General features: G+C 50.9%; 1 protein-coding gene across 2 annotated transcripts; it reads right to left on the reverse strand.

The window, feature by feature from the left end:
- Window positions 1-1262: 1262 nt before the first annotated feature.
- On the reverse strand, window positions 1263-12954 carry LOC125102377 (kelch domain-containing protein 3). 2 transcript variants are annotated; one of them, XM_047733536.1, is made up of 15 exons: window positions 12804-12954; window positions 10190-10402; window positions 9835-10011; window positions 9565-9680; window positions 9311-9382; window positions 8968-9181; window positions 8804-8890; window positions 8564-8672; window positions 8365-8438; window positions 4042-4189; window positions 3085-3151; window positions 2908-3012; window positions 2470-2544; window positions 2241-2358; window positions 1263-1797 (listed from the first exon to the last, which is right to left on the reverse strand). In XM_047733536.1, the coding sequence occupies exons 2-15, from the start codon at window positions 10341-10343 to the stop codon at window positions 1661-1663; spliced, it is 1653 nt and encodes a 550-aa protein (XP_047589492.1). In that variant the 5' UTR covers window positions 10344-10402; window positions 12804-12954; the 3' UTR covers window positions 1263-1660. The 2 variants fall into 2 exon arrangements, with proteins under 2 accessions (XP_047589492.1, XP_047589491.1); XM_047733535.1 differs by lacking the exons at window positions 1263-1797; window positions 2241-2358; window positions 2470-2544; ... (1 more) ...; window positions 3085-3151; window positions 4042-4189 and adding exons at window positions 6466-7097; window positions 8168-8246.
- Window positions 12955-13034: the final 80 nt, after the last annotated feature.

Below are 13034 nucleotides of genomic sequence, written 5' to 3' on the forward strand. Positions count from 1 at the left end.
ATTAAAAAAAAAAATCTCTGTGCCCAGTGTGGGGCTCAAGTTCATGACCCTGAGATCAAGAGGCACACGCTTTACTGACTTGAGCCCACCATCAACCAGTTAGAATTAACTGGACTGAGGCTTAGGGTTTATGAATTTCAATCCTACAAAATTCCCAGCATCTTTAAAATATTCTCTCCTCTGGAATTCTGACTGTATGGATCACATCAATCTATCTCCCATGTTTTTTCTCCATGTTTTTTCACCTCTTTTCCTCAGTTTCCATTTCTCTACATCCCTGTGTTCCATCTGTGTACCTTCAGATCTACTTCCAGTTCATTCTTCTTTTAGGTATGCTTCATCTGTTGTTTAACCATAAGGTTTCTAACTGCAAATGGTATAATGTTAATTTTTAAAAGCTTTACTTTTTTATCAAACCAATTTGGTCCTTTTAAATGTTCTTTTCTTTAGTCATACTTTATCTTTAAATATGAGCAAGATATTTTGCATTTTGTACTTTTAAAAATTTACTTATTTTATAGAGAAAGAGAGAAGGGGCAGAGGGAGAGGGAGAGGGAGAGATTCTCCAGTAGACTCCCTGCCGAATGAGGAGCAGGACACAGGGTTCAATCTCACAACCCTGAGATCATGACCTGAGCCAAAAGCAAGAGTTGGACATTTAACATCCTGAGCCAAGCGCTCTTATGTTTTATATTTCATATTTCTAACAGGTTTTTGCTGGTCTGATTCTGTTGTGTATTTTTTCTAATGACTCTTAGTCATGGTGATTTCTTTCCTTGTGTGGCTTTGTATTTTCACTGAAAGCACACATTTCTTCAAATTTTATCTGAAGAAATTCCCTAAGGCTTGGGTTTAAAGTACAAACCTCAAGAGAAGATTATACTTGCTTCTGCTAGGTGTCTGGGAGCACAACCACCCTGAGACCACTTCAAAGTGAACTATTACCTTGAGGATTTTCCAGTCTACACAGGTAGTCTGAACTCTAGACCCAAACAGTACTGAGAACCAGCTGTGGTTACACATTACTGGGGAAACTTTGTGCTCGCCCCCTACCTCTCCTTGTATCCAAAACCAAAGCTAAGAAAGTGAGTTGTGGGAGTGGTTCGCTCTTTCAATGACTATGTTTTTTGAGGTTTAAGTAGGAGGGGTCTCTTCCTTCTTTGTGGGAGCCTTCTTTGTTCACTGCCAGCTGCACTAGTGGCCCACTCAAACAATTGTTCTAGGCAACTCACAGACCCCACCAAAAAAGCAGGAAAAAAAAGAAGAGTGACAGGAATGTTTATGAATTGGCTCTTAAATAAAGTCCCAGCTCTAGGAGCCATCCACAAACGTCATGGCCTTTACCAGCCTTAAGATCACTCACTGGCCCATTCTCTTCCATACCACAATCATTGGTCTAAAGCAAGGATGGGAGGACATGAGGACATGAGGAACCAGATCCAAGCAGAGGAAGTGTGGCATAGCACAAGGCTGAGTTGCTCTTCTTGTCCAACCCTGGAGGAGTCTAAGAGCCCTCTAGTCGTCTTTGAGCCAACCTAGCTCAAGGGCTAAGACTCTTGCCCTTGGATGGAAAAGAACCAGAACAGGCCAAGCCCAAGTCTGTCCCCACAGATCCATTTCTCACTGGGCTCATAGTGGCAGAGCTCAGGACAGCTCCTTATTACTCTTTGCTCAAGGGGAGATGTCTCCGGTCCTTGCCTGCGTTTCGGCGCCTCTTTCGACTTAAAAAACTCTCTAGCTTCTTGCTGCGTTTCAGCTCCTTGAACTTCTCAGCTAGGACCAACTGGCGCTGCTCAGCTAGAGGACAGGGAGAAAGAAGGCTGGTAAGCAAAGGAGGAGGCACCCTTCCCCTTCCCCAGGTCTGTACCTCTCAACCACTATGCTGGCATGCATGACTTGCTTGGAGTTCACTGGCATGTGCAGCACATGGACTTGTTCTAGGATCCTCTGCTTTATCTATTACACCAACTGTGAGTTTCTTCTCTATGCCTGGCCCAACATATGGAGGGGAGGCAGGAGAGAGATAAAAGCAACCCTCCTCGCTCGTAATCTATACTTAGGGATATGAGAATAGTTACAAATAACTCCTGCCTACCATCTCTACTTTCCTCCAACTTCCCATGGCATCCTGCCTTCTGGCCTCCCTCAGGGAGCTCACAGACCTCCAACACAACATGCTGCCTCTATGGCCGCCCAAGCCCATCCTTGCAACCAGTCTGAGATAGCTGTGCTCCACTCACATTTCTTCAGGAAGTATGGCCGCTGGCCCTGCTGGGCCCGAGCCCTCTGCTCCTGCTTCAGGGCCAGGCGCAGCTCCTGTTGCCGCTTGCGTTCCTGCTGTGCCCGTTCTTGCTGCTCCTGAGAAGCGAAGAGGAGGTGGATGAGATGGGTGGGCAGGAGGGCCTGGGAGCCACCCCCCCACTGCCTCGAGCTGCTCTCACCGCCCACCTGCAGTTCTGAGCCACTCACCATCCTCTGAAGCAGCTGCTGCAGTTTCTCCTGCTCCTGCCCAGAACGGTGCTTCTTCAACTGCTTTTTCACCAGCTCCACAGGGCAAAAGGAACACGACGGTTAGCAGGCTGTACGCGTCAACCAAAATTCTGTGCCAAGCATTATTCCGAGAGGTTCACATATGCTAATGCAAATCACATACTGATATATGCATTATTATTACCTCTTCTTATGATTAGAAAGCTGTGAAGTTAAGGAACCTGCCAATGGTCACACAGCTAGTCAACTAATGAGCCAGGATTTGAAAACAGGAAGCAAATTAGGGAAAGTTAATCAGTTAAGGAGAAATAAATCTTCCCACCCCTATGCTCCCTATTCCCCTCTGCCTGACTCTCTAACCTGTCCCTTAGTTTCCTACCCTTCGGAATCCCCATGAGCCAGTCTCATGTTCCAAACCTCTTTCTCTTTGGCTCGGATGTCATTCAGGAATTCATAGGTTTTGTCAAACACCTCAGGATTATACTCTCCTGAAAGATCGTCAAAGCGGGGATCCCGGGCTACCTTTGAAGAAAACAAGAGTATAAAAGAACTGTTCCCTCTCCCCTGAGACACTTCTTCCTGCTTCTTCCTCACCTTCTTACTGATGGGGACAACTTGACGCAAAAATGGCACCCGGACCTTGGCTGACATTTCCAGAGGCCTACGGAGAAATTAAAGGACATGTCTAGGGTCTCCAGTCTTTTTCTTTTTTTTTTTAAGATTTTATTTTCTTATTTTTTTATTTTTTTGAGAAAGAGACAGAGAGAGAGAGAATGTGCGTGAGGAGGGGGCAGAGGAGGAGGGAGAGGAAGAGGATCTTAAGCAGGCTCTATGACCAGTGTGAGAGCCTGATGCAGGGCTCAATCTCATGACCCTGAGATCATGACCTGGGACAAAATCAAGAGTTGGGCGCTTAACTGACTGAGCCACCCAGGTGCCCCAGATTTTATTTTATTTTTATTTTTTAAAGATTTTTATTTATTTATTTGACAGACAGAGATCACAAGTAGGCAGAGAGGTAGGCAGGAAGAGAGAGGAGGAAGCAGGCTCCCCATGGAGCAGAGAGCCTGATGTGGGGCTCGATCCCAAGACTCTGAGATCATGACCTGAGCTGAAGGCAGAGGCTTTAACTCACTGAGCCACCCAGGCGCCCCTTATTTTTTTGTTTAGATTTTATTTAAGTATTTGAGAGAGTGAGTGAGAGAGCACAAGCAGGGTAGAGGGAGAAGGAAGCTCCCCACCAAGCAGAGAGCCCAATGTGAGGCTAGATCCCAAGGCAATGGGATCATGACCTGAGCCAAAGGCAGACACTTAACTGACTGAGCCACCCAGGCACCCCCCCTAGATTTTATTTTTAAGTAATCTCCACACCCAATGTGGGGCTCGAACTCACAACCCTGAGATCAAGAGTCACATGCTCTTGGGGAGATCAAGAGTCACAAGGCTCCCCAGCATTTCCAATTGTGATCAAAGGCCTCCCACCTATGAATTCAGACACCTATTCAAGGTCCCAGGTATCCTCCAGTTCCTGGAGCAGGCCTTGCTCCTCACCTGTGCTTATCTGCAACACACGCATTTTGGACACGTGGTCTAGAACCTTGCTTCTTAGAACTGTTTCCATCTGCAAAGTGTTTGTATGTCTCAGTCCCCACTGGGCTCTGCAATTCCAACAGCTCTTCAAATGACATGTTAGATGTGTCTGTGGAAGGAGAGGTGAGGACATGACTCAGCACAGCCTCTCCCAGCTGCAGAGACCTCATCCCACCCTCTTTTTTTTTTTTTTTAAGATTTTATTTATTTATTTGACAGACACAGATTACAAGTAGGCAGAGAGGCAGGCAGAGAGAGAGGAGGAAGCAGGCTCCCTGCTGAGCAGAGAGCCCGATGCGGGGCTCGATCCCAGGACTCTGAGATCATGACCTGAACCGAAGGCAGAGGCTTTAACCCACTGAGCCACCCAGGCACCCCCCCACCCTCTTTTCTTAGGTAACTAACCCTTTCCAATATCCCCATCAGACCAATCACTACAGGCCCCAAGCAGCACAGATAGTAATGGTGCTACCTCAATACCTAACTTCCCAAACACTCCAGCCAGCTGGGGCCTCACCTGGCTAAGAACTGTAAGGCCGGAGGTGGGTCAAGCCACAGTCCCTTCTTTTTCATCTCTTTTGAATCATGCCTCCACAGGCTTCCCCACAGGGCGTGTCTCCCTTGCTCAGCGACCACTGCCAGCACTTGGCTTCATATTCTCGGCACCTCTTACCTTAGCTAGTGTTCTCATCTTCTAATTGGTCTCCCAACCTCTGTCTCCTCCCAAAGCTAGGTTTTCCAGTTCAGGTTTGACAGGGGCATCTAAAATGCAAAGCTGATCTCATCACTCCCACCTCTTTGCCACACATATACCCTTTGGATCACACCACTCTAGAACTCAAAACTCCTTAATGGGTTCCTCTTGATCAGAGTAAAAGCTACAGGCCTTATAATGGTTTGAAAGCCCCCCTGTGATCTCTAATCTCATGTCCTAGTAATCTCTTCCCCACTCCTCTCCAGTCACTGGTCTAGCAGGTCTATGTTCCTGCCTCAGTTCCTCTGCATTTGATATTGCCTCTGCTTGGGAGATTTCTCCAAATATATTTAGTGTTTGCCCCCTTAGCTCCTTCAAACTGTTGCTCAAACGTCCCCTACTCAGTGAGACCTTCTCTATCTCCAAAACCCTTATAAACCTTTTTAAAAACTGAGATATACTTCACATATCATAGATTCACCCTTAAAAACACACAGTCCCATGCTGTTGCTTTTTACGTTATTTACTTTTTTTTTTTTTTTTGTCACCCTTTCTAAAAGGTAAGTTCCATGAGAACGGGATTTCTTTTTAAAATTTTAAGTAATTTCGGGGCGCCTGGGTGGCTCAGTGGGTTAAGCCGCTGCCTTCGGCTCAGGTCATGGTCTCAGGGTCCTGGGATCGAGTCCCACATCGGGCTCTCTGCTCGGCAAGAAGCCTGCTTCCCTCTCTCTCTCTCTGCCTTCCTCTCCGTCTACTTGTGATCTCTGTCAAATAAATAAATAAAATCTTAAAAAAAAAATAAAATTTTAAGTAATTTCTATACCCAACGCGGAGCTTGAACTGACAACTCCAAGATTTTGCTCTACCCATTGAGCCAGCCAGGCGCCCCAGAACAGTTTGTTTGCTTTATTCACCGATGTAAGTACAGCAGCTAGAAGGGCATTTGGAACAGGCGCACAAAGTGGATGTTCACCAAATGTTTTTGAAATTGGTGAACCTGACCTACTGACCCCTCCCCAGCAACCCATGCGTCTCCTGATCGTACTTTTACACATGCGTTTTCTCCCTGCGGAAAACCCGCATCCTCCTTTTCGGAATCTGCCCGGGATCTGCTAACCCAGGAAGCGCCCCTCACTGCCCAATGCGTCGGCGGCGCTCCCTGCAGCGGCTCCTTCAGAGAACTTCGCAGTCTCACGGTGACTGCACCGCTCCCTGGCCTTCTCCCCGCCCCTGGCGCCCCGCTGTCCCTCGGCCCGGCACCGGGCCCTCACCCTTCCGCAGGCCACCGGCGACCTCCCCGCCGCCCCGGCCACCGCGAGGAGGCCCGGCGGCCGCCGCGACACTGGCACGCTCCCTCGGCATTGGCTCGCAGGACACTCCGGCTCCGAACGGGACTACTTCCGCCCCGGTGGCTCCCGCCCCGCCTCTTCCGGCCTCACCCGGAGGCCGCGTCTGCGCAACTCGTTCGTTCAAAGGGGCGGACCTGCGGGCGGCTGGGCACCCGCTCGAGATAATGTTGCGGCCTTTTTGTCGCGTGGCGCTGGACTCCGCGCTCAAGAGGCACGAGGTCAGGGCCTTGGTGGTTTTTGGTTTCCTTTTGCTCCTGGCGGAGAAGCTAGAACCTCAGCACCCTACCCCTTTACAAACTTCTGTCATCCACCCCCACCCATCGCACTTCACAAAACAGATAACACGTTTGGAGATTTTTAATTCATTTTTATAAAATCTGAGCTGGCTGGGAGCGTCAGGGAACAGCAACAGCTCAGGGAAGGGTGGGATTATCTGCTGGTCCTCGCCTCCCCAGGTCAGGGAGAAGGAGGTTTCATGGCAACAGTTGCAACTCCTCTCAGCTCCCAATGGATGCTCAAGGCTCAAGCGGGGGAGGGGGTGGAAACAAAGGTGGGGGGGAAGCTCCTGAGGCTCAAACACTGCTTGCTTCTCCCTTATCCCCATTTCCTTCGCTTCCCAGCAGAGCCTGGCTGGCCTGGGGCAGAGCAGAGGCCCAGGAGCAGTTGGAAGGAGGTGTATGGGACAGAGCACCAAGGGGAAGGGGCCCTCGCCCCAAGCGGGGGGAGGGATCTCGCCCTCCCCCCTACAGCTCCCCACTGAGTTCACAGCACAGGAAACACCTCTAGTCCAACAACTCCACGCAGAGGTATACCGAGTCCAGGGTCCAAAGGGGCAGGCAGGTGAGGGATGGGAAGGGGCAGTGAAGACAATAGCAGGCTCGGGAAGGGAGGCGGCAGCAACTTTCTCCTACCCATGGGAGGAGACGATGGGGCGACTGATATTGCTGTTGGTGGTCATGGCATTCAGCTCCCACCTGGAAGGCCAACAATGACAGGCAGAAAGGACAGCTGGGAGAGCCTCCAGCCCCAAGGCCAGAATTGCTCAAACAAAGGTATGAACACATCACACATCATCAGTCCCTTCAACATTCTAAAGCTCAACCACCCACAGCCATCTCCCTTCTTAGGACCTTACTAATAAGTTCAACAATCAGGCCCCACCCACCACCAAATCCAGTATCACCCACTCCTCCACCTGCAAGTTCATGTAGACTTCCTATCTGTGTTTATATACGTGCGTTTGTGCCCAACACCTGGAAAAAACCATCTGTGTACACAGCTCAGTAAATTTCCCAACCTACCTTTCATCCTCTGCTCAGACCCAACCAGGAATGCCTGTTTTTGCTCTCCAGTCCTATCCTTTTTAAGGGCCTGACTCAGCTCTCCTGGGCTTCTAGAAGCTTTCCCCACCCCTCTCACCACATAAAAATCAAATCCCTTCTTCCCCCTTTTTTGACAATTCTATCACCCTACAAAGATTTACCAAGTACCTCCTTATGCCTTGCACACTGTGTCACTAAATGCTGAACACACACACTCTCAGCTTAAACTTAACTGATACAAGGAGAGGGAAGTGTCCAGAATGACCCAGAAAAAACACAATATACACCAAATAACTTTTGGTGCTTGATTTGGGCCTAAGAATGGAATTCAAAGGTAAGTACCTAGGAAGGACCACCCTTAACTCTGGAACTAATGTGATCCAGAGATTCCTAAACTTGTTGGTACTTTGCAGCTAACTTTGAAGACTGAATCAAACTTTCTCAGCATGTTAAAAAAAAAAAAAAAAAAAAAAACACCAAATAGGCTCGGGACTCAAGAAGTGATGCTGTTGAGCTTGGTTTTAAACACCTGATTTTTTTCCCCCTATTATTTACCCGCCTGATAATTTTCAATCTCCTTCCCTCTCACTCTCCGCAAGTACACTACATCTCCAGCAGAACAGAAACCTGTCTCCCCTCCAACGGAGGCCAAACTCACCACATCATGCCTGTGCTGCCTGCTCACCCTCAACCAAGCCCTCCTCCCCAACCACCCACTGTACCTGATGTCATGGGGCAAACAGGACTGGTCCAGGTTATACTGAATCACGGCCAGTTTACAAAGAGTCTTCAGACTAGGGCCTTTAAAGAAGTCAGGGAGAGGGAGATGGTCAGAGCCAAGAAAAAGGTTCGTTCCTTAATGTCATCACCCAAAGCCAGGGACCTGAAGCAGCAGCACTCTGGGAATACGTGTACTTACTAAAGTCCAAAATGTGTAAGTCAGAATGATCTATGAGGTCAAATTCATCTCCCAGACCTTCCTCAGGAGATGGACTGTGGGGATCAAAAAGAAATGAAGAAAGGAAGAAAGACTATCTATGACACCCTGTCGCTCAAATGCCTCCCATGCAGTCACAGACTTGGGCCCTTCCCTGAGGCCTCCCTGCTTTCCTCCTAACCTGGTACCCCCAAAGAGAACAATCTTGTCACCAACAATACAGCAGCACTGGCGCCGGCGGGGACATGGCCCCTTCCCCTTCGGTTCAATCTTCTTCCAGGTAAAGGACACTGAAGAGAAGTTGATATGGAGGTTGAATACCTACCCAGTCCAGATATCCTCTCCACCCCGACTCTCGCAGGATTTCCCCTCTCCCCCATCAATTGCCCCTCATTTTCCCCCTAAAGGCAGTGCTCTGTACCAGGGTTAAACTTCCAGAGGTCATGGAAGTGCCGGTTCAGCCTCGCATTATAGCCACCAAAGATGTACAGCTCCCCATTGTAGCCAACTGGAAGGAGAGAGGAATGTGGAGTGTGAGGACAGAGGGCGGGAAGGGGGACCCCAAAGGGACCAACAGACACTCACAGGCTGAGTGGCTCCGGCGGCCCTCAGGCAGCACCGGAGTTGGGGGACAGTCCAGCCAGGCCTCAGTCCTGGTGTCAAAGACACGGATGCGGTTGCAGTAAATCTCGTTGTTGGAATGGAATGGCCCAAAGCGGTCGGCGCGTCCCCCGAAGACATACATGTGACTGCCCAGCATTGTGGCCGAGTGGAAATCTCTCCAGCGCGCAGGGTTGCCCTGGGTATGAGCAGAGAGATGAGAGGGAGGGGGTCAACATGGAGCCTAGGAGGGGATCTGCTCTCACTGAGCTTCCTATGATTTCTTCAACTGAGGGTATGGATCTGGGAGAAAAAAGAAAGGGCAGACCTTTGTACAGATAAGGGTCCATGTCATGGTGCTGGTATCCAGCTTGTGAATGTCATTGGAAAAGCAGTCCGCCTGAGTGGGAAGAGAAAGGAAGTGAAGAAAGGAATAAAAGATGGGATCAGTGGTCACTCTCTGACCCTCCACCTGTCCCCCTCAAAACCTGGAACAAGTCAAAGCCTCCTATCCCGCCACCCTCAATTTCCCTTTCTCCTTCTCATTCCCACCCTAAACCTCTACTTTCCTGCCAGACGTACCAGCTGCTCATAGCCCCCGAAAATGTACATGGTCTTGCCCAGGACACAAGCTGAATGTCCATCCCGGGCTCCAGGAACTGTTCCCGACACGCGGGGTGTGGACCACTTGTGAGTATCTGAAAGAGAGGAGAAGGGCCAGGTAAGCAACCTGACACCTCCTCCTAGACTCTGGGGTGCCCTATTCCCAGCCGCCCCAGCCCACATCTGTCCCCACCCACTTCCCTGAGGCATCATTTGGCAAAACACAGCCTCTCTGAGACCCATACTCACTGACATCAAAGGCATAAAGCACATTGCAGGCTCCTTCGGTGTCATTCCGCCCGCCCCAAAGGAAGACCATGTCGTCGATGAGGACAGTTGAGTGTCCATATCGCATGTAGGGTACCACAGGAGCCTGCCCACGGATGGCAGGCCTCACTGGGGGCAGCTTTGTCCAACGCAAGGACACTGTGGGCACAGTTCTGCTCAGCCCTGGAAAGCTCCCTCCCAGGCTGTCCACCTTTTCCCAAACCAGATATTCATTCCCCTGTCCCCTTTGGCCATGGGTACCACCACCAAACCTGATTCAGTGACCCGTTCCCCTCCCTGATGTGGGTACCCAGGGATGGTCCCAGCATCAGCTTACCTGCATTGAAAATGTGCACATCAATCTGACGCAGTGTTTCATAGTCTTCACCAGAGCAGTAACCCCCGAAGGAGTATACCCGGTGCCCAACAGCCACTGCAGCATGGTTCACCCTGCGGGGCCCGCCCTCCAGGTGCACTGTCCACCGTAACATCCCCTGGGTCACTGGTTACAGCAACATGCCCCCCCGGCACGGCCTGCTGCCTCTGCTACCTGCACACAAGTTAGGGCCACAGGCTCCTCAGGCAGGGCCTTTGTCTGGCTCACCGTGACTCTGCCCAGGACCAGCCCTTCACTCCAAGTGTCACCCTGATGGCCCTCCCACACCACCCGTCCAAAGCTCAGGTGGTTGGCCCTGGCCCAGGGGAGCGGCAGAGGTCAGGGAGTTTGCCCTGGCCCTGTGTTCTCCAACAGGGAAGGATGGGGCCACTCCCGACCTGATTGACAGCTCAGAATCTGCTGATCAAGGGCTCGGCACAGTCATCCTCATTTACTCATGGAGGCCCCATCCCATCCCTGGCCTGGCACAAGCTCCAAGGGCCCCCCAACTCCCCCACCCCCCAACCCTCCTTCCCAAGGCAGTGCATTCTCTTGTCTCTCTGGCTCTGCTCCGCTTACTGCCACCTCTCTAAGAATCTCTGCTCTTTAAGGTGGGGAAAGGGATCTCAAAATACTCAGGACTATTAATAGCCCAGCCAACCCCAATCGGTCCACTGAAAGCTGGCACTGGTGCTTCAAAGCAGAAAAGCTTTTAGGCCTTTAGAGTGAAAATAGTCCCCCTATCCAGGACAGGGTGGGATTGATCCAGGGCAGGGACCTCCAGGGATGGTTAGTCCCTCATAGGGAACTCCTGCCAAGCCGAGCTGTTGTCATCAGGGTCATCCAGGGCCCCTCATAGGCACTCCGAGTTCCTTTGACAGCTGTGCCTGGTATCCTGCCAAGACTAGGAACTTAAGCCAGAAAGGTACGTGTCTGCTGGGGACTGAGGGGGTGGGGGAGAAGAGGAGGTGTTTTCCCCTCCTGCTACTTCCCCAACCCTGCTATTGTAAGGATAAACAAGCTTATTTTAGCAGCTCTTTTCCCACTTGGATCCCTGAAATGGGGATGGGGTAGGGTTGCATTAGAAAAGAGAAAGGAGGGTTGTCTGGGTGGCTCAGTCAGTTAAGCATCTGCCTTTGGCTCAGGTCTTGGCTCAGGTCACCATCTCTGGGTCCTGAGACAGAGTCCCACAGCCGGCTCCCAACTGCCTACTCAGCGGGGAGTCTGCTTCTTCCTCTCCCTCTGCCCCTCTCCCAGCTCATGCTCACACACACTCTCTCATAAATAAAATCTTTTAAAAAGAGAGACAGAGACAGAAAGGAAACAAACAAAAAATGTCCTTGGGCAGGACAATAAATAGACCCAGGCATGACCTGCCAACCTAGTGATAATGGGTACGTTTGAAGGCTCTGTCAAACAAATGCTCCTCCAACTGGTATTGCCCTCGCTGGCAGGCACCTGCTGTGTTTGAGTGGATCATCTGCTCCCTGTTCAGGAAGCCCTGGCAGAGGAAAGAGCCTGACAGAACCTCAGACACAGAGAAAGCAAGTAAGGGAGGCCCCTTGAAAGAAAGAGACACAGCTTTCAGCTGGCTTGCCCCCTCCCCCTTCAACCTCCCTCAAGCCCCCATCCCTTGCTCTAAATAGCCAGCCTGCCAAACCTGAAATAGCCCCAGCAGGAAACCACTCTCACTTCATTATTCCTGTCCTCAATCCCAACAGATCTTGGATCTGGGCTTTGGGGAGATAGAAGGTTGAAGGTTTTAGGAATTCGAGTCTTTCATTTTCCCTCATAGCTTCCACTTCCCCTTCAGCTATGTCAAGATAAAGTAAAGAATTCACAGGAGAAGAGAGAAGCAATTCCATCCAAAGGTGGACAGAATCGTAGCTTCTTCACAAGGAAAACTCAAACTCATGGAGAAAAGCCCCCACCATCTCAGGGGCCCCGCTTATCTCTGGGTCTCCTGGATCCTTCATCACTGCTGCATTCTCCAGCTTCTTCCATTCTCTTCACGTACATACCCCCCTCTCTGGTCTCTTGCCATGTTTACTCCCCGTTTTTGGCCCTTCTTGATCTCCTGAGAGCTTTGCAGTTTTCTGCTTTTTCCTTCTCCCACCGCACCAAGCTCCACCCCGACAGCCCTCCATTTTCCCTGAGCCACCAAGGGAGAAAAAGCTAATATTCACTGACCCCTTTCGGCCAGGGATATTCCCACTCTACATGACGCTATCCCTGTCTCCTTCCAGTCATCCCAACCTCTCCTCCCCCAGAATACTAGACCCTCCCCCCGCTTTTTCTTCCATTATCCTCAGCTTCTCCTTCTCCTCATAGCCCAGTGTTTCTTCCAATTCCCTTCAGTGCCTCCGCCAGCCACCAGGTCTCCTCCATCGGTTTCCTCACCATCCTCCCCCAGCCCTTCTTTTCCCCATTAACACTCTCCGTTCCCATCATCCCCCTAGTTCCCTCCCCACCCCCACCTCATTACTCTCAGGCCCCTCCCCCACGACTCCAGCTCCAGCAATGAGCGACCCCAGTCCCTCCAATTTTCCTTGTCCCTTAACCCATCCCGGGCTACCTGCCAGGCCGGGCCGGGGCGGGGCCGCGGGTCCTCGAGCTGCCTGCAGTCTAGAACCCGTTGCGCGCCAACCGACACCTCGGTCCCCAACGAGATAAACACAACCAGCCTCGGTCCTTCCGGCGGGCGGCCGTGTGCGCACGTGCAGTCAGAGCTAAGTACCTGAAGCCTACCGGGACTTGTAGTCCACGGGTTTCCAGAGGGTCGTGAGGGGCCGAGGAGAGTGCAGGA

This window comes from Lutra lutra, chromosome 6 (assembly GCF_902655055.1).
Source record: "Lutra lutra chromosome 6, mLutLut1.2, whole genome shotgun sequence".
Classification (NCBI taxonomy): Eukaryota; Metazoa; Chordata; class Mammalia; order Carnivora; family Mustelidae; genus Lutra; species Lutra lutra.

What these genes read in the sequence shown, in the direction of transcription:
- LOC125102377 (XM_047733536.1), bottom strand. Translation starts at nt 10,343, where the DNA reads ATGTTACGGTGGACAGTGCACCTGGAGGGCGGGCCCCGCAGGGTGAAC. An exon ending in GCTTTATGCCTTTGATGTCA is followed by an intron (nt 9,681 to 9,834) that starts GTGAGTATGGGT and finishes CCTCTCTTTCAG; the next exon opens with ATACTCACAAGTGGTCCACA. An exon ending in CCTCTGGAAGTTTAACCCTG is followed by an intron (nt 8,673 to 8,803) that starts GTACAGAGCACT and finishes ACTTCTCTTCAG; the next exon opens with TGTCCTTTACCTGGAAGAAG.